Raw genomic sequence first — 24,263 nt, forward strand, 5'->3', positions numbered from 1 at the left:
TTTATGGAAACCAAGCACTGAAGAACTGAAGCAACACGAGCGGTTGACTGACACCTCGTCCAGGCCACTGCAGGGTAAAGGCCTGTGGGCTGCAGCTATAACTGCGCGGAGAATCACGCGCGATGCAGCAGCGCGTCTCCTGGCAACCCTGAGAAGTCTGCATCTCCTGCATCCGCTCAACCTCACGCACGACACGTCCCCCCCCGCCTTTTCCCTCTACATGCACCCGCGGCTGCAGCACGATCACGCGCGTCACCTACCTGTAAGCGGGACCGCGGAGGCTCATGATAATGCGCTTTATTCCTTCTCCAATCCGATCAACAGATGACACAGCGCGGCTCGTCCTCCTGCTGCTGCTGCGGGCTCTGCGGTGCAGCCTCACTCTGCGGTGCAGCCTCAGCGCCTCTCGTCCATCACATCCCCCAGACTCCAGCATCACATCCACGGCACACAGGCACCATTTGTTGCTCGGTGTATGCGGCTTGTGCACAGACTCCGTCCAAATGTCTCCCGATGGCGCGCGTCATCAACGTGAGGCGGTGTCACATCTTCTCCTCCTCCTCCTCCTCCTCATGCAGTCAACATCTCGATCACACTGACCCGCTGCTCCGAGAAAACACTGCAGCTCCTACACGGCATATTTGATTTTATTCCACTCATCCTCATCAGCAGATATTTAGATACATATTCAACATGCATGCAGGGCTGCTCATCATCTGCTGCAGTCTGGAGGAAGAGGATGAATCGGAAAGAAATCTGAATGTCTGAATTCAAAACTTGCAGTCATTGGCGGGATCCAGGGTTTCTTTTCTCCATCAGGGGCCACCGGTTACAAAGAGGGGCCAATTATATGTCCCAGTCAGTGCGGCCGTATCCAGACGTGGCCTCCACAGGACGCCATGTCTTTTCATCTGGAGATATTTGCAGTTTCTTTAAATGTCATCAGCCCACTCACTTGTGAGGGATCCCCCCCCCCCCACCTGCAGGGTGCATAGAGACACATGCTAACAGCAGCCCTGGGGCACCAGGCCTATAGGGGCCGCTGAATTCACCAAATCCACTGTGTGTACATGTGGTTTGAGTGTGTGACTCAGACAGGCACCTGTGCCAAGTGAAAAGAGGAGGGATTCTTTTCTCAAAGGAATTCTTCTTTGACGAATTGGATATTTCGTTTCTCATGGGGCGTATTTCTATTAAAAGGATGGTAGAAAGTATTTAGTTTTCTAGGTCAGCACCAAATTGCACAATGCACACTTGTCAGTCCCCTACGCATGAGTTGTAGAAAAACAGTAAGTTAGTAAGTTAAAGAAAGTGAAAAAATGTGTATTTGATCTGCCACTGTGTCCGGATCTATTTCAATGTGACAGGTTAATTCTCAGCCCAAGTCACATCCTTCCTAGTTTTCGGGTATTTCTGCAACAAATTCAATGGGACACATAACAGGGTTAGGGTTTACAACAGACTTGTACAAAACTCTGCTCTGCAACTTAATAAGTCCTTTATTTGCAATGTTTCGTTACCTCATCTTTCCAGTTTCAGATGCAAAAGAAGCATAATTTCTTAAATAAAGAAAGCAAAAAAATATTTACAAAATTCCAATAAAACTAATAATCAATGGATTATCTAAAGAACCTCTGCATCTGGACAACTGCTGTTGGAAAAGAGATACACTGCAATTATATCAGCAATTTATTGTTTCTGAAAAATAAAACTGGGAAAAAAAAAAAGAGTTTTTATTATTATTATGTATTTACAGAACGCTCCTGAAATGTATTTCCACTTAAAGTAGAAAAGGCTTTCGGATCGTTTCTGTGGGTATTTTTTTTCTTTTAACTTGTTATATTTCATCAAGTTAATTTTCTGTCGAGTTCAAGTTTTAATGGTGATTGGGGTCATTAAGTGTCTTTTACGACAGCTCAGGTTTAAGTACAGAAGAGGTAAAGATGAGGAGTCAGTCAGTGTGGTTCACTACTGGGGATGGGTGAGGATGGCTCAGAGGAAGCATTAAGACCACCCCCGAGTAGTCAAAGGTCAACATCAGTCCTCCATCATTCTGTCCTCTCTTAAGTTCCAGGAAGCAGGAAGAGAAAATAGACAACCTATGCTTTAAAAACTCCATCCATCAAATCAAGATTAGTTCAATGTACATTTCGTCTTCTGTTTAGTTAATAGAAACACACTTCAGTCATGCTGCACACTCCAGTAAGGGACAAAGAGATAGAAGAGCTGTGTCTGGATTGAACACACGTTATGGCAAGATGATACCCAGGTATCAGGGAAACCCACTACACCGCATGCCCAGCTGTTTATTCTCGCAGATCAGATAGGATGTTAGGCGTCAGTATTATCTAGAACCATAGAAAAGCAGCCTGTCGGTTTTCTATTATTGTGCCTCAACAGGTTCGTAGTGATGTGGGATAGTTCACACCTTGTTAACAACCAATCAGTTTTCAAGTTTATTTGATTAGGACACTTGCTGTGACAAGCAGGTGAGGACATAATGAGGAAGCAAGAGGGGGAGGGTCGAGAGAAATGATTGTTTTCCAAGTCCACCCTCCATGAAAGGAAAAAAAATAATAATAAAGATTTATCCTCACTGAGGATTGATTTGAGTCTGCCTCTCTGGCAATATTGTCCACAACTCTCCAGAGCCACCTGCAGAGCCACCACCTAGCCAAAGGGGGGCGTGGCAGCATTCAGTTCACTCTTTTATTCCTTGTCGGACTCCTCCTCTGCCTCGCGGAGCCAGGTGAAGAAGGCGGTGACAGATTTCAAGGCCACACCTTTGCCCGTCTGCTCCGCAGGGTCTTTGCTCGTTTCCCACTTATAGAAGGCCTCTTCTTTAATGACGTCCTCATCGTACAAGGCGTCGAAGAACATCCGCAGCAGGTCTGGAGACACACAACACACAGGTCAGCACTGGTCACTAGGTCCTTTCACTGTTGTGAATGTTGAATTGTAAAATGTGAATTGTAAAATGCACGAGTGTGCACAAACTTTTGTGCACGTGTGTAACCATCTTTGTTATATCAAGTAGGCAGCTTGACATATAGACTAATCTGAAGCTAGCTCCAGCTGGACACCCGACAGAGAACTTCAATACATACAAGTCAAAAATATTTCTCTCCCCTGACAGAAAGTAAACTCAGTGCATTGTGTATTAGACAGAATGATTCTCTGTCTGAACAAAAAAACCCTAACAAAAACATTTTAATTTATGAATCGAATTTAACTTTAAAAATCTCCACCAGTTCCACCGATTCCTACAAGGCTCACTGCATCGTAAGGTATTGATTATTTTGTGTGCTCGAACACAGAGTAGGAGCTGGACACTCACTCGCAGGCTGCTCCATGTGCACCATCAGAGCCTGGAGGGCGCAAAGGGCCTGCAGCTCCTTCTGCTCGTCAGACAGGTATTTCTGCAGGAGACTGGCTCTCTGTTTGATCTGAATTGGATCCATCCTGTACGGGTTGTCACCTGAAACAAAGAGGAACAGACACAAATCAATCCTGATATTCTGATTTGTGTTCGGAGAGGACAGGAGAATTCGCGCTGCAGCCGCTACGTATTGTTGTCAGTCGTACTCACATATGATGGCAGACTGGCACACTGCTGTCATCAATGCGCGTAAAAACTGGTTGGAAGTCGCCTGTTGCTCGTCCAGGTTGGCCTGAAAAACAAAACAAAAAAAAGCTCAAGAGAAGGAACCTATACGTAGAATATGTTACTCTGGTCACCAAAGCTCAAGAGAAGGAACCTATACGTAGAATATGTTACTCTGGTCACCAGGGGCCTCTCACTCAAAAACACTGACAACAGTGTGAAGCAGCGCGGTTAAAGCCAAAAGGTGAGAAATGGATACGACGCAATTAAAAAGGCGACCAAAACAAAACGCCTGGTTACTTTGATAAAATTTTGGATTTCTCTTGTTTGAACATTGTTGGAAACTTTCTGGATAACGCAAGTACAGGTATGTCAACTATGTGTATAACAGATTTGTAGTTTTTTGACATTTTAATGAAGAATTGCTAAACACTATCATAAAATTCCTCATTCCCCTTTTATATCTGTGAAAAAAACCTGCACGGTCACATTCAACCCTCTGAGAATAACATGCCATCCCAGTCCCGGTCACACACCTCTACCCAGTCTCCTATGCGCTGGTTGTCGGCCTTTTCCTCGAGGAGTCTGTCCAGCTGTTTACTGAGCTCTTCTCCACTCAGGGCTTTCTTTACACCCTCCTCCACTGACTCCGTCATTTCTCCTGTGGTGAAATCCATCTTCTGAAATGCCAAAACAAAAAAAAAAGCTTAAAGATTGATCAAGTGATTGACTCGTCGGCTGGGGGTTTTAATCTATAAAAATCCCAAACGATAACAAATCAAAACAGAACAGAACCATGAATAAATACAAATCCCTTCCGTGTTTATTCTTATTTATGTCAACCATCAAATTACAGGTATAGGGAATAAAGCTGTAAACTTTTTAAAATGTAAAAAATAAAAAAAATAATACTCCTCAGTTTAAACTCTAAGAATATTGTCTGTAACTATTACATGCGGTTTGAAGTAGTTCACCATGTGGCCCAGCAGAGGGCCTGACATATTCGGTTCCTACTGTCCTATCTGTAAACTAATGAATAAAACAGTGTGTATTACGTTTTTTTTATATATAAATAAAACTAAGTTAATCTATACCCATCAAAAAAAGCTTCATCCCCTCAACTCCGTACTATTTAATACCCTATTATCTCAACAGCTAATTTATTTTTCTTTTTTCTTTCTTTTTTTTTGTTATGTAAAGTATGTTTTGGTTTATTATGTATTTATTTTCCTTTTTTCTTGTCAGTGGGTGGGAAGGGTCAAGGGTTAATTGTGGTTCATGGAGTCCGTTCTGGCTCAGTTTAAGCTCTTTGTTAATATCATACATCGTGTAGGACATCCTACTGCTATTTTCTACCTATAACAATTTTTGTATACACTGTATGTGTGAATTATTGCTGTATGTGAACGAAAAAAAACAATAAAAAGATGTGTAAAAAAAAAAGAAAAAAAAAAAGCTTCATCCTCAAACTCAGCATGTGTAGTGGTTTCCAGTCATTCATATTATTCTCTTTAGTACCACACACTCCTACAAACCTGTTCAGTGACAAACGCGTTGACGTCTTCGTCCTTGGGCAAGAAGTCACTCCAGCTCAGCCCGCTCTCTGTCCACATGGCCCCGACCTTCTTAGGGGTCTAATGAGGAAAAGAGACATTAAATCAAAAGAACGAGGGATTTCTATGTGAATGGTTAGAGGAGAAGCGTGCTAGTCTGGATGTGGACGGTTCCAGGATTTGATCTTTGAGATATGAAGGACTTACCATTCCGTCGCAGAGCAGCTTAAGGATCTGAACCAGCAGCACAGCAGCCTTCCCCAGGGGGAGGAGAGGCTTTGAGATCTCCCTGAGGACACAAATTAAAACAAACTTTTCACTTACTTTAAAATAAACTTTCTGTCTTTTTATTTACTACCATTCACGCAGGTACGAGTGACAAAACGAAAACTTGTGGTACGTTACAAGTTTATTCCTTTCTAAGGTTACTGATGGAAACTGATCTGTGATATGTTTGAATAAACATATCACTGAGAGTAGGTGCTTCAGTGACATCCAAGGTCTAAGGTGTAATATATACATGTCCACTAGAAAGACAGGAACATTTAACATTCAGATTTTGTTGACAGAATATCGACACCAGCGATGGCTCTCATCACCAAAAGCCCTTGAATCTCGTTGTCTTTCCAGGTTGACATCTTCTCTGCCCTCTTCTACGTGCAAGGCTCCTCTTTTCAGTTCGAGACATTTGTATTTTTGTTTGCATTTTTGCATCAATCATACGTTAGAAATGTCATCAATCAACGTGGAGCTCACCTGAAGAGCTGTCCCATAGGGATGCCTCCCTCGTGGAGCAGGGGGGTAATGAGTTCAGCCAGGTAGAGCCATATGTGAGGTATATCTATGGCCATGTCTTCGGCTGCCTCCAGGATCTCTTCTAGCCTGCAACCCCCAAAACCAAAAAGCACTTAGTGACGCTTTCAACACACACCATTGGTCTACAACAATGCACTTGCAGTTACAAAAGAAGTAAAAAAAATGTCAGCCATTGTGAGGTTTTTCCCGTTCGGCGCTCACCCTTTGTAGCACTGCGGTGTGGGCAATGTCCCTGCCTTTATAAGTTGGTGCAGCAAGTGGCCCATGCGCTCTCTAGCGATTGTGCTGCGCTCCAGCGTCGACTCCACGCCGGTCCGCACAAACACGTACAGCAGCGAGGTACTGTTGAGCTCTACCACACACTGCAGCGCCTCCTACAGAGCGCGGAGGAGAAGAGGAGAGACACAGGCCATCAGAGTGGATCTTTGAAGCATTTTCTGCTTAACACGCACGTATTTCAATGGAATACAGTGTCGGATGCTTGTGTATATTGTGCCATGGTTGTACCTTCAAGTCATTAATGTGGAGGTATTCTTCAACGATGGCATTTGCCTTCTTCTCCAACTCCTCCTCAGTCAAAGTAGGTTTAGGGAGAGAAGGAGGAGGAGTGGGGGCGCTCTCACGCTTGGCTGCAGGCAAAAGTACCATTCCAAGTTAAAGCTCAGTCGGTCGACTTCTTTCACGGTCATTTCATCAGTATGCACAACTACAATTGAATTCTATTATATCCATTGTAAATCTTAACTTTGCATGTCTGGGCTTTATACCTGTGAGATCTTGACTTGGAACCCTGTCCCGACTTCCTCGGTCCCGGCTTCCTTGGTCTCTGCTTCCCCTGTCCCGACTTCCTCGGTCTCTGCTTCCCCTGTCCCGACTTCCTCGGTCCCTGTCGTTAGTCATGCTGGCGACGCGACGCACGGGGTCAGCGGAGGTCCGGCTGTCTCCAGCCCTCCCTCCGCGCTCCTGCGACTCCCTGCTGAAGCTTCTCTTTGTGATTTGGTTGCTGCTGCTCCTGTCGTCACGACCTTCCCGTACCTCATTGCGAGTAAAGCGATCCTTCTCGCGGTCGCCCCCGTCTCCACCGCGCTCACGACTGGAGCTTGACCTTAAGGGTTGTGAGTGAAACAGTGAGCTATGCAGTGAAACAGTAAAGAAGACGGATAGATTTTACAGCTTCACATTACCTCTGAGGAACTCTGCGATCGGAGTCGGATGAAGACAACGAGGAACCAGACTGCAGGGCAGAAAATCGGTTGGTGCTGGGAGCTGGACGACCAGAATCTAAAAGAAGCAAAAAAGGAAAGATTAACCCCTGAGCAGCTAAAGCATCATAAACCATACAATCTTTATGAGGAACATGTTTTACCTTGCTCTCCACTGGCTGGTTTAGCTCCAGTTCCTCCACTGCTGCCTTTGCCCCAGCTGCCGGCAAGGCTTTTGCCTCCTGGAGCCAACATTGTGAGGTTGAAGTCCAGAGCACCGGGCTACAGAGAAAAAGCATTACAACACTTACATTCCCTTTACATAAACATTCACACAAGTGTCCAAAATCATCAGGGTAAACTTGAGCCAATTTTATTCTCATGGACTCTTGATTTAACGGAAAAAGAGAAGTAGACAAACAAAAACTTCAATCAAGACTTCACCTTATGTGTTCTTGCTGAAAAGCATCAAAACCATGTAGGTAATCGAACGAAAAGCTTAAGAACTTTACAGACAGGAGATAAAAATGTATTATACCTTGGTGATCTTGCTAAGGCGGCTGGTGTCGATAGGTCTGTTCTTGGAGATGGGCACCGTGTTCCATCCCTCATCCTGAGGCGGGTTATTGCGGCCACCTCCTTGTGTGTGAGACCCTCGGCCCCCCCTGTCTCCCCTGTCCCCCCTGTCCCCTCCCATCCTGCCTCCACCTCCACCTCCCTTGGAGATGAGCTGCTGCACTTTGATGTGTTCCCTGTGCTCTTCCATCTCCGCCTCCTTATGAATTTGGTCAATTGTTTTAGGACCCTGTTCTCCTCTGCGAGGCACCCAGTTGCACTGTGGATCAGAGATGGACAATGGTTATCAAGCAGTATTGAAATGTTTAACACATTAAGACCTAAGGCACAGAATAAAAAGGCACCCTTAAAACTAAGCATCGTTTGAAAATCACGCCTTAAACCTGAGGGTTTTCCAGAGAGCTACACAATTAAAGACTTCAGTTTCTCAGCATTTGAAGCAGATAGACTTATCATAAGGCTTTCCTTTTAAATGATTGATATTTCCCTAAACTCCCCACTTCCTCCTCAAACATTTTCCTACGGACAGAGCCTTGATCAGCGGTCTAGTAGAAATATAATCTTTCAATCTTTTTTTTATCAATAAAAATCTGATGTAATTTGCTTTAACATGTCTCCTCTCTCTTAGATCCTCAGCCATCGTCTGACACACAGACAAACGCTAAGAGAGCCAACAAACTGCATTTCCTCTGATGCAATTAGCTTTTTCTGTGAGTAGTTCATTAACAGGTCTTAAAAACTATGATATCATGGATGAGATATCGACTCTTAAAGGGAGAAGCATGCAAAAGTATCACCCAGTCTTAAAGATGTATAAACGGAAATGTTGCATCAAGTCTAAATGGGTTAATATCACATTTCTTTGTGACTCAAAATCCCTGATGATTACTTCACACACAAAGTGAAACACAGTTCTGCTCAATCAGGAACACTGCTGAGCATTTCTCAGCATCTGTACTGCTCGATACAGGCTTTTTATTTCAATATACAGTTAATGAAATCACAGTCACCTTTCTGAGGTCCAGGACGTCTTGCAGCATAAAGCGGATTCTGGATGAAGTCTTTTTCTCTTTGATGATCTTGTCCATCTGGTGAAAATACTGATCCATACGAGGCTGACAGGGAGACAGAAGTGGATTTTAAGTCATGACTGTCAACTAGAGCCATATACAGGGAAACAAGACTTATTATTATCATCTGTCTCCTCGGTTCCTCAATCCCATCACTAAATCAGGGGCCCAGACAAGTGGCACAAAAATGAAAGTCATCACTGGAAACAGAATGAGTTCATGCTTGACTAACCTTGGCCTTTTCAAAGTCCAGATCTTTTCCAATAGTGGAGAACAGCCTGCAGAGACACTCCAGAGACTCTTGGTCGTGATTCTTTAGAAGTTTCACTACACAGTCGTGCATGATGGCCTCAGTCAGCATCTTCAGCTTGAAGAGCTCGCCTATGAACTTTATGTTCCCCAGTGAGCGCCGGCGGGCCTGGTCTCTGGCATCATTGAGCGCCACTCTCATGCGCTCACGCTCTTCATCCTGAGGGAAAACACAAGCAGGTGTTTGCGTTCAGTGTTGGGGTGTAAACAATTATCAGTTTAGTCTACATAAATGTCTGTGTTGGCTGGGACAGTGACCATGACGCATTGCATCTTACATCTTTGGAAGCCTCCATCTCTTTCTGCTTCTTCTCAAAGATCTCATCATCATCCTGGTCCTTCTCAAACTCTTTCTGACAGCGGTTAAGCAGCAGTTTACGGAAGTTGGCAAAAGCTCCTGGCTTGTCCGAAGTGGGGACTTTCAACTGGGGGAGGAAAACAATAGGTACAGTAAGTATCTTTTGATGGATTTACACTTTGAATTTAGCTACTAATGACATGCCATGAGCAAAACCATAAAAACTTAAATGTACATTGATTTAGGTATGCTCCTGCAGTTCCTCAATACCATCAAGAACATTCAGTGGCCCAGACACAGAAGTCATCGTTGGAGTTAGTGACACAATCACAAGATTCAGACACAATCACATGACTTACTCCCATAAGGCAGCGGCACATATTGGCGTAGGCCACAGAGAAGTTGGGCTCTGAGATGGCCTTCTCAAAGATGAGGTCAATGGTTCCTTTCAGCCTCTCCTCCGTGTCTATCGCCAGATCCGTCACCTGCTTCATCAGCTCCTGAAACTTCTGAGGAGTCAACTTGTTGAGGATACTGCGCAGACGCTTGAACAACTCCCGAGTCTTGCCCTGTTCAGTTTCATCTTCTTCGGTTTCCTCGGCAGCGCGGCTTCGAGTGGACTTCTTCACTGATGGCTTCCAGGCCTTCTCAGCCTTGTTGAGTTGTACGTCATCATTGAAGGACATGCTGCTGATGTTGATTTTCCTGGGTTCTTTACGCTGACCCTGCTGGGAGCGACGTGGCCCAGGAGGCTGAAAGGAGGCAAAGGGATCCATTATATAAAACTTGAGTAAAAAAAAAACGTATTTAACAAATATGTAAAAAAAAAAAAAATGGGGACAAGAAAGAACAAATTGACTCACTGGGCCTCGTGGTCCTCCCGCTGATCTGGTCCCAAGATTCCCCAAATATGAGGGAGTAAAATCAGGACCAACGTTAATTAATCGAGCTGGGTCAACAGGTCGCATGGGAGTCTTGTTCACCTGGAGATACAGCAGGGAAACAAATGAGGTGTGGTCACAAACAAATACAAAACACCGTCAGGACTAATGTATCCTGAGCTTTCCTGTTTTCATCTACATTTAGCATGATATATTTAAAAACAAATTATGCAAAGGTCATGAATTCAGTTTAAGGAGAATATGCCATCTTCAATTCAGTACAATCCATATCAAGCATTTAAAGCATTCAGCATAATGGATGTTACATTTTTCAGACTGCAGTTAGAAATGCAACTGAAGCCCACGCTGTTAGGAGCAGAATTAGGCAAAACGTCAGCTACCTTGTCCAGGACCACATCACTGATGGTGGGCAGACCCTCAGGTTTGTTCATACTGGCGCCGATGAACTGGAAGCCCAGGAGGAAATCCCTGTCATACTGCTTCTTCTCTTCTGGGTTTATCGGCTTCCATTGTTCTGAGGGAGGTGTAAATGCAGAGGATTAACAGTGATGTGGAAAACATATTCTTGATTACATACAATTAATTTAACTTGGGAGTTAGGTACAGCTCTGCAGCACTATCGACAGGAGGAATAATTTGTCCTGAGCCTTAACGGAGACATTTGAAGAAGCATGAACCTGTTGCTCAGTGAGCCAGCCTCTCCATATCTCGCCACTGGTGGTCCACAATGCCAGTGCTTATTTTATTTTTAACCAATTCTGTTAAGTCCTATACGGCTACCTCTGCCAAGGAGATGTCCATGCTCCTTTCCATTTGTTCGTCAGCAAGATTACAAAAACATTTCCACAAACCTGTGGTTGTAGGAACTTTTTATTCCCTATTTTAACATTGTGAGATACAGAATTTTTGACATTTTCACAATTACCCAGGGAATAATTTGTGGATCTTGATGAAAAAGCTTAGCATATTTGGGGAATGATATCTAGGAGTTTGTGAAATTGGGTCCAGCGTGTAAGGGGGCTTTTGGGCCTTGGCTGAGGTATGTGCTCTACTGACGGCCATTCTACTTATTTTTGAAACTTGGAAGACCAAAACACGGCCCATGTGTAATCTTGCAATTTGTATTTGCAAATACAATAACAGATTTAGGGTGCATGCAGACCTCAAGGTCATGATTACAATGACAAATGTACTGTAGCTGTTTTGTTTAACTATACAGAACATTTACTCCCTCAGACTCTTGTTCATAGCTCACCTTCTTTGTACTTGTATGTGGCTTTGGGCTTGTCAGGTACTGAGTTCTGTTTGTCCTCTTTCTCTTCCCAAGTCTCATCCACGACCTCAGCAGGAGGTTCAGCTGGAGCAACAGGGACAGGGTCGGCCGGAGTGGGCACAGGTTCAGAAGCAGGGATGGGCTCCTGCTCCTGCAGCAAACAAACAGAAAAGACAGAATGTCATACTTAAAAACTTAATAGCTCTGTACTTTATGGATACAGCATAAATGTGTGACAGTGACTTGAACACCATACGGATTGGTACACACATCTGTGAATGCATCCAGGAGGTCTCCAATGGCCTCCTTTTTGTTGAGCTCCTTCATGTTCCTCCTCTTCTTTGGCAGAGACGTAGCAGCTTCAAAGAAAGGACAAAGTGTTGACATTAAAATCTGAATTATAAACATGATCTAATTCATAGACGCAAGTGAAAGTCAACTCCACCTTACCTTGCATAGTAGATTCCTCTGTAGGGCAGCTGATAGGGGCAGGAGGGACATCCTCTATATTCTCCTTCTCCTCTTCCACATTCTTCTCTTCCACCTTCTTCTCCTCTTCCAAATCCTCTTCCTGGGTTGGTGCTGCCATTTTAGCTACAGGTGTGGATTCCTGAGATTGCGAGGCATCAGGCTTGTCAAGGGATGTAGTGTCTGAAAGCGCAACATCCTCAGACAGTTCCTCAACGTTCTGAGGAAGACCGTTGGAGAGGAGAGGCTCTGCTGTTACAACCGGAGTAGGTTCGGGTTCAGGTTCGGGTTCAGGTTGGGGTTCAGGTTGGGGTTCAGCTTTGGGTTCAGGTTGGGGTTCAGCTTTGGGTTCAGGTGCAGAGTTGAGAACAGCGCTCTGGGTCTGTGGAACAGCATGTTCCTGTACAGAGGGTGGAGGCTGAGACATTTCAGTTGAAGTTTTTGTCACGGCTTCTTCTTTTGCCACGGCTTCTTCTTTTGCCACAGCTTCTTCTTTTGCCACTTTAACAGGGGTAACTATAGCTGCATCTTCAACTACAGGCTCCACCTTGGAACTAGCCACCTGCTCCTCTTTTTCAACTTTCTTCACTTCCTCTGTTATCTTTTCTTCCTTTTCTGGTGCCTTCTCAGGTGGAGCTGGGGCCGCCTGTGGTTCCTCTAGTTTGAGAGGTGCCTCTTGTGCTGCTACTGATGCTGAAGGGCTGACAGGTGCATCGACTGTGTCACTGACTTTAGTAACGTCTTTATTTACTGCTTCAGCAGGAGTAGTAGTTGTAATAGATGCTACTACAGGAGGGAGGGAAGAGGGAGACTGCTCGTCCTTTATCAATGGGGATGGATCCTCAGTAGCAGCTGTGGGGGCTACAGATTGTGCATCGGATTCAGCACACACAGGCATCTGGCTGTCCATTTCCTGTTTGGCCTCCAGCACAGGCTCTGTTTCTGCTGTGGCAGGAGGTGGAGGGGTTTCAGCGCCAACAGCAGGCTCCATGTTATCATCTGGGCAATGGGACATATGGAATAAGACTCTGGTCAGTCATAAAAGGAAATGTCGAAATTGAGAAGGGAAGCTTGTATTCTTGGTCCACCCAAAATGAGAAAATGTACTCACCATGTCTTGTCACTGTAGCGACAGGTTGTACAACTTCACCATTGGTCTGTGGAGGACTTAAATCTGCTATGGAGGCCTACAATCGCAAAACAAACAGAAAAAACAAATTTCACTTTGAGTTGAGGTTGATTTTATTGAAGTGTCCCATTATTGACCTCCATTTTTCATATTTTACCAGTTTTTTCCCCCAACTGAGTTTGAGTTTCATGTTCACAGTTAACTGCATACAAGCATAGAGTTTACATTGATATGAAAACTCACCTGCCATTTCATCCAGTTTATGTTAAAACATGCAATAAATGGATCCTGTTAGTTTTTAATCATAATTTTTGGACATGTTTGTCATCTGACATCAAGATCTTAATGGTTAAAGCGAATTTATATTGGGCTGTTCAGCAGGATATGGTCTACTGGACTGTTGCTACTAGCTTAACTCTTTAACCTGTTAACATTTTTACAGATTTTAATCAAGATTATATTAAGCTTTTGTATGGATTATCGTCTGGATCTGAGTGATAGTTTTAACATATTTTTAAAAGATGTTAAATTCTGTTCTGTTTTGTGTAAAGTAAGATGAGCTTCATTTTTATTCTATGAAAAGTTCTACATAAATTAAGTTTATTATTATCATTATAGACAAATATACATCATGAAAATAGGAAACTACAATTATTTAGTCACATTTACTGTATTATCTACTCTTGTCTGTGGGAGCAGGTCATGTAGTGGATGTGCATGTGTCATCTCTCAAGAGATGGGAGTTGCGGTGGTGGGGTGCAGCCTCGAGACATGATCCCGGGGGTTCTTTTTTCACCCTCTCCAGAAATGCACTCGGGTTTCTGCTGCACTACACCACAAGGACATGACCATGCTCCAAACTAGCTAGCTCACGAGTGCTGCAAGTTAATGCCATCGAGCCCCAAAATACAACCACAGCTCTGAACAGCACATAAGTGTGTAGACTCCCTTTCCATGTATGTTGAGGGAATCCCATGCTAGAGTTGCGATGTGTTGATTTTGGCATGGCCTCATAGTGAAGTGAAAACATGCCACCACCATTGTGAAAATGAACTGCTTGCCTACGCGTAACTAATTCCTTTGTTTTCCCCTTCAATCAGGGCTTTGCTCATACGAACCAACGAAAATATCCATTGTCTTATAATATACAAATAAGGAATTCTATCCTAAACTAAATCGTTCAATATTTTTGTCTTTGAAAAAAAAAATTTCTTTCCAATTTTAGAAAAAAGTATCATCGCCAGATAAGAAAAAATGAGCATTTGATAAAATTGTAATCTCCAAATGTTCCTAAGCTCAAGTTTCATTTGATCAAACATTCAAAAGCTTTCACAGTTTTCTTTTCATTACCTTAATTTTCCAAACATACAATGTGATAAATCAGTAGAGAATGGCCAACAGCAGTTTGCATTTTCAAAATAGGAAATACTTAACATATAAATTTATGACACATACATAACCCGATTTACTTAAGAACAGATTCAAGAGAGAATGGTATTCCATGATAGTTCTTACCTGTGGGGGGGTCGGTGTGGTGGTGGACCTTCCACCTGACATTATCTCCTCTGTGATATCACGCCCGCCCTGGTTGGGGTCTCGTATTCTTATCTATCAGAAGAAATGGCAAATATTGGTCAAGTATCTTACGATAAATTACAACCAGTTTACAATGATCCTGCCAGCACTCATCTACAGCTGCCACCCATCATAATAATTACTGCTGTTATTTGGAGGTAAAAGGGAAAGTTCCACACGGAACAGACAATACAGACACTCGCTATTCAAAAATTTGTTGAACTCAGACAAGAGATGTGGTGCCCCTTTGTTGTAACACACTACCGGTTTGCGTTCCCTCTTTAGTGGGCCTTGTGCCTGAGCCGGCGGCTGCTGCTGCTGCGGCTGCGGCTGCGGTGGCTGCTGTTGCTGCTGCTGCTGCTGCTGAGGAGGCGGGGCTTGTTGCTGTTGCTGGGGGGGGTTGATCATGACCGGTGCGGGCTGGACAGACGGAGAGTACTGTGGCTGAGCAGGATAATATGCTCCTGCTGGAAGGTTAGAATGAAACAAAAAAGCATAACTGTAACATAAACCCAAGTGCATTTTCACATTCAAACGATCCGAGAGTCCCACGATTCTTTGCTCCCGTGGTTATGAAAACAATTCTTTGTTTATCTTTCTTTTAGTTTTGTGAAATTATGTGTGCAAATATGCACACACTTGTGTGTTGTTTAATGTGTCTCTACAGCTGGATATATTAATAATATTGAGAAGTTAACACCCGTACACACAATAACAACCCACATTTTGCACCTACACAGTGGAGAATCCTGTCAGAAGACAAACATTACGGTCTTCACCTTGAGCCTTTGAGGTGTGTGGATTAAGATGCTAACAAATGTAAAAAACATTGAAACTATGTTTTAGTTGTTGATCACCCCTTCAGATGACAGAAGCCTGCGTGACTGACACAAGCGAGTGGAATAATGACCTTCCAGACTGTGTAGTTTACAGTTAAAAAATAAAAATAAATTGTTGTAATTATACAAAATACATAACTCAATAACAATCTACAACACATGAAAGTGCATCAGTGGAATTTGGACTAGGAAACGTGTGTTGACTACCCAGCTAACAAGAGATCTGCAGGTCGGTGCCGGTACTCTGACTTCAAGTTCAGCCTCAGCTCTGTGTATGCAGGCTGCTCATAAAGAGCAGAAAGTACAGACTCCATTGAGCAGGGGACAGGAAATTGTGTTATACATTTTCTTCCTGTCAGACTTTTCAATGTAAGACAAGCTGGTAACAGCGCAGGCCAGATAGGGTAATTTTTGTGGTAGGCCAGTGAAATGATGAGTGAAACAAGACAAAATTTAATTTAACATACATTTTTTAGCCAATAATCATTATTCCTATTTTTTTCATCACGAGATTTGTCAGGTTCAACTGCGCATTATGTGTTTAACATTTATAAAGTCAACTACCCGATGAATTACAAAATAACTTGGAAGGATGCTGTATGGGTCAGGCTAGAACCCATACAATGTTGGTAAGTATCCAGATCAAGGGGTGAATCCAGGATTTTTTTAACATTGCAAGATGGGGTGCTTTGCTGAAGGTATACACTCTCATAATCACATTCAAGTTTAACTTGACGCATGACTTATAAAATAATAATGAAATGTTTGTTTGATTAAAAATATTTATTGACAGTGTTTTTCCTTGTGCTTACCATTTGTATTACCAAAAATGTGTGTATCTGGCCTACTCTAACTGCCTTTCACTCAGAAGAAAATGCATATTAATATCATACTAGAGACAGGAAGTGCCACAGAAGCCTGCTGACCAACACACAAGCACACACACTACTCACCGGGGTAGCGCTGGGAGGTGAGAGGGGCACCGTGGAGAGAGAGACGGCCGTTCTCTCGCCCGCCCCCTCTCCCCCCACCACCCCGCCTCTCCCTCGCAGCAAGAGAGGGCTCTGAACCAACGCAGCAAAGGAGAGGAAGAGAGAGGGAGGTAAGGAGAGAGGGCAGGAGGAGACAGATGCAGAATGAGTTAATGAGAGGATCCAGAGGAAGCAGGGTGTTAAAGAGGTCCCATGAAATAACAATGACTTTGCTGTACACTTTCCTCATGTTCCTGGCTACATCCTATTTGCTTAGGCCACAAAAATATCAGATTTTTTTGCATACCATTTAAACAATTTTACTTTCTGGAGAGTTAGAAGTTCAATGACTCAGGTTTTTATTTTTATCTTCCAGTTAAAAAATAAATGCAGAACACTCATCCTTAAAAAAGCATTTGCAGAGGTAACACAGGTAAGAGGTGTTTGGGGAGACAATCTTACAAAAGTGCAGTGGTTACGATCATGCACTTTACATCTTTTAAACTCAAATTAACTCCCTGTCAATATTAAATTCCACATTCAGTTTTGATGTGGACTGTATATTCAGCACAAGAAGAGAAAAGTGTCAGAAGCAACAGTAAAAGTCATTTCATGGAACCTATGAGGCAGTGTCAGGTGAGACTGCAGATAGAAAGAACAGAGACCGAAGCAGAACTAAGCCAGACCACATGCAACTGGCAGATCGCCATACACAGCAGGGTTTTGACCCCGAAAAGACATTAAAACACACCAACCAGCCAGGCAAAACCATGACACACCCAACAAAACATTGTGGGCAGAGACAGGTGCGCAAACGAATATGGGCCGAAAGCGGATGCTTCTCATTCTCAATTAAATTTCTGTTTTCTGATGCTTACGAGAGGTTTGAACTATTTTGAAAAGACAACCAGTTTGTTTTTCATGTTCATGGTTGTGCTTGGTTGTTGGTTTTGGGCAAATAACCCTTACCATAAGCGGTGTATTCAGCCGGGCTGGTTCCCGGATAGAAGCCAGCTGTACCGGTGGTCACAGGATACTGCTGAGTTGGAGGCATGTATGGGGCCCGGTACTGTAGATATAAAATAAAGAGTCAGAAACAAACACAAAAGAGTGAAGACTTAAAGTGCCCCTATTTTGGCAAATTAAACATTTGTAATTTTGATTGTGTGGGGGGGTACTGCGTGTATAGTTGTCCATCCTGTGATGTTTGAAAGGTAATGTTCAAATACGTTTTGTCTGATACTGTATATTGCTTCATCAACTCTTTCACCAACTCTCTGAGGTGATCACTCTTAGCTCTTGGCCCACCTCCCAAAAATCCCATTCGACTGTGACTGGTCAGCTGTCCCGCTCTTTTGTGACTGGTCAACCACTTAGAGCATTTGTTGGAAACGTCTCGCCCTCTACCCGGAGGCTTCCTGATCATGTTACAATGGTGTCTGTTCTGCCAACTCAATTTGAGCCAATCTAGCCTGAGGGAGAGCATGTTACTTGGTAACGTAGATGCTTTAAGGGGGGGAAAGCCAGGAATGCAAGGCACTTCAGGTGTTTTCTTTGAGACACGAGGACTGTTTGTCGCAGATGTTGGCCTTTGTAACTTAGCACATTTCCTACATGTAAAACAGTGCTTTGAAACTTAGTCAATTCCTCACAATGTCTTTTAAGTCATAAGCTCAGACACGGAGCATATTTCAGGCATTTTTTTAAGCTTCCCATCACAACATGCTTTTCCACCAGAAATTCTGAGTTGCTGGAAAGCTGTTTTAGACTTTCTGTTTCACTGGGTAAAGAACTTACCAAACTCTTTACATGAGTCATCAGCTAATTAAGTTGTTGAAACAGGGATTCTTAATGAATGTAGGCCTGAAAAAGTCAAGCATTAAGGCTACAGCCCATAATGCAACACTGCATTTGTTGATAAGTCAGTGTCTGATTCCTTGACCTCCATTTTTTTTATGTAATCTATAAAGGTTATTTTTGGGCCTATAAGGAGGATAGAGATAGCATTATGGGAGCAGGTTGTTGGAAAGGGAAGTAATATGCATTTATAACGATTGACTAAAGTGAACCAACCTGTCCAGGAGGGGGGATGAAGTAGCCCTGAGGGGATCCAGCGAAAGACAGCTGCTGCTGGGACATCATTATCATCTGGGGGTTGGTCGGGTAGACATGGGTAGGTCCAACAGGTCTGGGGCCACTACTTGTCTGTACTCTTGGAGCACTGGTGGCCATGGCTGGTCGGTTTGGATAGTATGTCTGGAGAAAAGAAGGAAGGGAAGGTAGGATGAAGAATGTATTTTAGCACAAGCAAACGTGTTGCTCGGCCTGTGCTTTTAGTATCTTTGCTATAGTAATCCTAATCCAGGTTTTAAAAATATAGCAGCACCAGGCTGGAGGCAATGCACACACCAACTGCCAACGTGTGCAGCAAGTTCAGTTCATGGGTTACACTGCGCCTACATTGCACTGGATGTCAGGTATCCCTGCTACACTGGTTAGCACAAGTCAAAGGGGCGGAACGAAGAGAAAAGCTGTTACCTGTAATGCTCTGTATCCACCCTTCAGCCGCGCAACACATAAGCAGCAGAGAGCAAGAGAGGGAGTGAGAATAAGGTGAAAATGAGAACAACAGACAATGTGGAAGGTTGAAGTTAAAGGGTGTAGGGGTCAAGAGGATGAAATGCAGCAGTGCATCTCACAGTTATGAACAGTAAGCTCAAACAATAATAACTCTGTACAGGTCTCTATATAAAAAGGATCCCCTCAAGACTTGTGGTTAGAAGTTGTGAGTGATTTCTTTTAAGGGCCGCAGGCACAAGCAAAAATTGATGTTCGAATGCTGCAGGTACTGAAACAGAACTGTTTAACTGACCCCAAGTCAGGTATCAGTGTCAACGTATATAGTAAAGCAAAAAGCTGCTAGGGGGGAATTCTTGTCTTGATTTGAACATAACCGTGAAAAGATGACAGAACATTGTATGGCAAGTTATTTTTTCATTGTTATGGCAGATTTGGAAAATTGTATTGGCAATTACAAAGGGATTGAAAAATATACAGTAATATGCAGATGCAGAATTATAAATATAACTTTAAAGACGAAACCCTACTTTTGAAACATCCTAACGGGTCCTACAGACGAATATGAATTTCAAGAAAGCGGTATGGAGGCCTTACTCGACCTCGGAAAAAATTAAGTTATGCACACTACATCATTCTCATCTAATTCTCCTAGATGTGGAATTGAAAGCAAGCATTACAAAAGGGAGACGGAGGTAATGTAGGGAAAAGAGAGGGAGTGTTAGTACCTGTTGGTGTAAAGGACGGGGCCCTGCAGCAAACTGGGAGGATAGCAGAAGAGAGGAAAGAAGTCAAGATTGACAGTCAAGGTGAAAGATGACAAATAGACTTTAACAAGCACACATACACAGGATTTAGCCAAAGCCTTAAAGCAGGAGGAGCCGTGTCAGAGATCATCGTGAAAGAGCAGTAGAGTGAGGCTTCTCATTCAAGGAAAAACATACCACAATGACTATGAATGCTAAAACCTGGGAAAACAAAGAAAACATGTTGTTAACAATACCTGTCTTGTCTGGGGTGCAGAGTTCATTTGTGGAGGTGGTTGGGTGGCAAAGACCAGAGAAGGGGGCTGTCCTTGGCCGTAGGCAGCCTTAAGGAGGAGAGAGTAGAGGATAAATAGATGTTATAAAACTAATCTCTTACACCAGAAATCAAACTTGAATTATTTGAGGTAAGTGGCTGTCACCTGTGTCAATCCAGGGGAGGGGGCAGGGTTTGGGACAGAGGTGGGTCCCGCTATAGGCTGTGGTGGTTTGTTCATTTCACACTCTTTTATGGTTCTGCATTAGGGTGGCGTTGAGTTGCCAGCCTTTCTGCTGGAGAGAAAAGCAAGGAATAAAAAAGAAAGAGGTGAGTATCAGAAAAGTTACAAGTGCTTCAGTTCAAAACCGACTTTAATTATGTTTTTTCGCAGACAGAGGTGTTTCACATCTGTTGGACACATAACTGGAGCCATACAGGTCAGACAGCACAGTGTGAAGACATGAACCATTAGTGTGGTGACATCTAACCAAGCAGCGAGGGTGTGGTCTGAGGGTTTCGCCTACGATAACGGCAACTCTTGCAATCTTGTTTCAGGGTTCATGCATCTCGTCTTTTGGGCAGTTCAGTGTTCAAATCTGTTGTGGTTTACTCACTCAGATTAGACTACGACAGACCGAAAAACTATTTTTTAGCAGAAGAATTGTCATGGGGGCTATAAATCACTATGAAAAGGGGGGGATTCGACATACAGCCCTTAGCAGCCGTTGCAGACTCAGCCACTGAACAGATGGAGCATTACAAACACATTCCTAAATGATCAAGACTTGGCCAGAGAGTGAAAAGCAATGATACAGGGTGGGAGGTGACTTATAGTGATGTGGATATGTACTCCATGCTCAACTGACTGCTAACACACCCCTTGGACTACTCCGATTTGGGGATGAGTTTGAGAAAATGGATACCTAGGGTCAAAGTTCATCTACTGTGTTAACAGTGGCTACTGCCCCCTGGTTGTGCTAGCTACATGTGCAAATCATCCATTCAAGTAACACCTGGTGCATATTCTTTTTTCAAAACCCTGCAAACAGCTGTCTCATCTGGATCGATTGTTATTACACATGCCCTGGGATAATAGACCCATGCTGGAATACGCGTCTGAATACTACTGGCAGACGTGTCATGCTCCATCCACCTGCTGACACAGGGTACTATCGTTAGCTGCTAGCTAGTGCCATGCCTCTTTTAGACAGGGGCATCGATGTACAAAGATACCATATGGTTCTGAAGGGTAGTGATGGCTAACAGCCCGACGAGCCGACATTAAATACGACAGGTACACGGGGGGGACATTTCCTCTGGGGTTAAGTCAAGGTATAGCACGAAAAGGCGTTTCACCGGCCCGCTAGCGAGGGGGGAGAGTCCCGACCAGAGCAAGTTAAATCGTTAGCTAGCAGTCGGCTAACGTTACGTGTCCCACTACCCCAGACATTTGGCTCAGCTACGCTACGTGGCTCAGCGCTGAGTTCACATTTAACCTTTACGCACACAAAGCCCAGACGTGTCTATTCCACCAAATTGACGGTGCGTCCACGGAATACAAAACCCAGACAACATTAAAAAGCCACTTTGGGCAGAACAACACTTGACAGCGATTATGTTACACTATTGTTGCTCAACGTTAGCGGTTTAGCCCAGCCCTGTCCTCCGAGGTGTATTTAATTACAGGCCCAACAACCTCCACGGACACGGACCCACCAACCTGTCACAGAACTGGAGCCAACATCCCACGAGAGAAGAAACCAGAACGTGATCGCTGCTTGTATCAAATCGTCGCCATGTTTATGAAAACACGGTGGAAATCGCTTTTACACCATGAACGTGCTCGCGTTGGAGCTAACTATCGCTACCTCACGAAGCCGGAGGTGACAACAGTGACCATCAGCCACGAGAGCGAGTAACCCCGGCTGTCACTTCAGCTAACGCTAGCTTAACTTTGGCAAAGCACCCGTCTCAAAAGATAAAACACAAACCGGATCGACGCCTCGGCATTCAGCTCACATCGGTGTGATCTCCCCTCGTATTACAGCCACCATTAGCCGGCCAGCCCTCCCCGTGTGCCGACTGACTGTCTGACAGCCGCCGGGGCCTGCTAACACCGGCTAACACGTACTAGCCTGTGTGCCTTTGAAATGAAGCAAGGCTCCGGCGCTGCTGATTTTCACTCTTACCGGGAATCAGTAGTGAGTGTGGTGTACGGTTTGTAGTCGGGGGATCTGCCTCTGATCAGCCTTCTGTTACTGAAAGTAGTTGTGTTGTAGTTTCCGTGTCCTTTACTCCAACAGCAGAGGGATGCCCTTTTCTTGGCTACTGACTTAGCGTGCTAGTTAGCTAACCGGCAGCCGGGGCGAGCGCTGCTGCTGTCACTTCGGTTTAAATCCCCGTGCGTGCAAAAGTGCCAGTGCACAAAATCAAACAATATAGTACTTTGGGAGTACTACTGACAACTCCGATGGCCCCGAAAAAAGCCTCTGGACCGTGGGTCCATGATCAGGGCGTCGATGGTGACGGATGCCGGTTCGTTACGTACACCACTGTCGTGTTTAGCGGCTCAGAGCGAGGCCATGGTGCGGTGTTTCTCGTTTGTGGAGCCGGTGCGCCTCCAAGTCGCATGGGTTACTTCCGGGGAAATTAAAATTTAATGCGGTTTCCTTAGTCATGTGACACAGGCGCTTCTGTCACTTCACCCACACAGGCCTCACACAAATCTGATCACCGAGGTTCCTAATTCCTCCCTTAACGTGGAGAGATGTTTATTTTGTATTGTTCAATAATGTTTCTTCACACATTTTTTGCACAATGATGTGGTTGTAGCTTCTGTTGTGCAGTATAAATAATAACACATGTAGTAATGCACTTTAAAACTGGTTATAAGATGTGTCACAATTAAATAACAGTTCCCCATTACATTTTATAATATAAGTAATTCATATTTGAGAAACAAGACTAAGCGAATGTGAGTAAATAATCATTCCACAGTGCTGGACGTGATATTGCAGTAATATAATAGTAATATAAGTACCGCTAAACTAAAGACTGGGAAGCAAAGGGTTTAAAATGATTAAACAGAAAACAGACAGAACAGAAGGAGAGCAAAAAAGAACACGGTAACGCATATTAAAAGAGCAGTACCAAGTTTTGCATGGAAACATTGCAGGATGCAGTACTGCCATTCCAATCAAATGGCATCAAATAAGAACTTATCTTATTTGATCTGTGTTATGTGATTTGTGTGTGTCTTGTGACTGTTGACATTTTGTATGCTGCTGTCTTGGCCAGGCTTCCCTTGGAAAAGAGGTAATTGTATCTCAACGGGACCGACCTGGTTAAATAAAGGCAAATAATCAATATTTCCCACAATAATCACCTTCAAATCAAGTCAACAGAGTTTGAAATTGGATGTACGCTAGATAATTGTTGCCTTGACTGAATTCACCTTTCAACTTTTTATTTGTATTTATTTATCAATTTATTTTCAATCATATAACATTGCATTTAATTGTTTCCTTTTTTGTTTTCAATCCTTCAGTTTTAATTTATACAGCACCTTGTCCATAAGCAACATGGATAATAAAACACACAGACATAAATATACCTTTTGGTTCTAGCAGATGTGTATAAAAAGCCCAAAGTGCCTATGTCAGGAAACTGTTTTGGACAGGGCTTTACTTACTTTAATGTTAGAGCGTAAAAACGTAATGATGAAAGGAGAAATTATCATATGCTGTGTTTCTGTGACAACATGGCAAAACTGCCAGTTTAGTGGTGAGTCCTCTGTGGTGATCTGATACCAAGTAACACCAGAGAAAAAAATATCTTGTATAGCTGCAATGATCGAAAGAAATTTGCTCTGACTATCAATTAATTGTTTAAGCCACTCAAACGTGAGAATTGTAAGTATTGTATTTAATAATCAATTAATTATTATTTTTATAAATAAATATACAAATATACACGCTTGAAAAAGGCTATTTCTGTATTTTTTACATTTATTAATTTTCACACTTAAGACGTGAAAAGAAGCAAGTTACTTCATTTGATAAGCTGGATCAATACAATG

General features: G+C 43.4%; 1 protein-coding gene and 2 non-coding genes across 12 annotated transcripts; all 3 read right to left on the bottom strand.

Moving 5' to 3' along the window:
• Positions 1 to 1,481: 1,481 nt before the first annotated feature.
• On the bottom strand, positions 1,482 to 22,841 carry eif4g1a (eukaryotic translation initiation factor 4 gamma, 1a). 10 transcript variants are annotated; one of them, XM_053438211.1, is made up of 31 exons: positions 22,375 to 22,820; positions 20,349 to 20,478; positions 20,166 to 20,252; positions 19,891 to 19,923; positions 18,659 to 18,841; positions 17,555 to 17,654; positions 15,040 to 15,242; positions 14,716 to 14,808; positions 13,183 to 13,258; positions 12,054 to 13,070; positions 11,874 to 11,962; positions 11,586 to 11,754; positions 10,711 to 10,844; positions 10,292 to 10,411; positions 9,788 to 10,180; positions 9,409 to 9,555; positions 9,054 to 9,290; positions 8,762 to 8,866; positions 7,714 to 8,010; positions 7,340 to 7,457; positions 7,158 to 7,254; positions 6,741 to 7,078; positions 6,481 to 6,602; positions 6,175 to 6,347; positions 5,914 to 6,039; positions 5,365 to 5,446; positions 5,140 to 5,238; positions 4,141 to 4,284; positions 3,590 to 3,671; positions 3,338 to 3,478; positions 1,482 to 2,891 (listed from the first exon to the last, which is right to left on the bottom strand). In XM_053438211.1, the coding sequence occupies exons 2-31, from the start codon at positions 20,421 to 20,423 to the stop codon at positions 2,710 to 2,712; spliced, it is 5,262 nt and encodes a 1,753-aa protein (XP_053294186.1). In that variant the 5' UTR covers positions 20,424 to 20,478; positions 22,375 to 22,820; the 3' UTR covers positions 1,482 to 2,709. The 10 variants fall into 10 exon arrangements, with proteins under 10 accessions (XP_053294186.1, XP_053294179.1, XP_053294181.1 ...); XM_053438204.1 differs by having other exon boundaries at positions 9,788 to 10,411; positions 22,734 to 22,841; XM_053438206.1 differs by having other exon boundaries at positions 9,788 to 10,411; positions 20,349 to 20,475; positions 22,734 to 22,829.
• Positions 8,953 to 9,027, bottom strand: LOC128455341 (small nucleolar RNA SNORD66). The gene has a single exon (XR_008341716.1). It is a non-coding gene; the product is annotated as a small nucleolar RNA SNORD66 (small nucleolar RNA).
• On the bottom strand, positions 9,679 to 9,743 carry LOC128455342 (small nucleolar RNA SNORD66). Its single transcript, XR_008341717.1, has one exon. It is a non-coding gene; the product is annotated as a small nucleolar RNA SNORD66 (small nucleolar RNA).
• Positions 22,842 to 24,263: the final 1,422 nt, after the last annotated feature.

Source organism: Pleuronectes platessa, chromosome 13, assembly GCF_947347685.1.
Source record: "Pleuronectes platessa chromosome 13, fPlePla1.1, whole genome shotgun sequence".
Classification (NCBI taxonomy): domain Eukaryota; kingdom Metazoa; phylum Chordata; class Actinopteri; order Pleuronectiformes; family Pleuronectidae; genus Pleuronectes; species Pleuronectes platessa.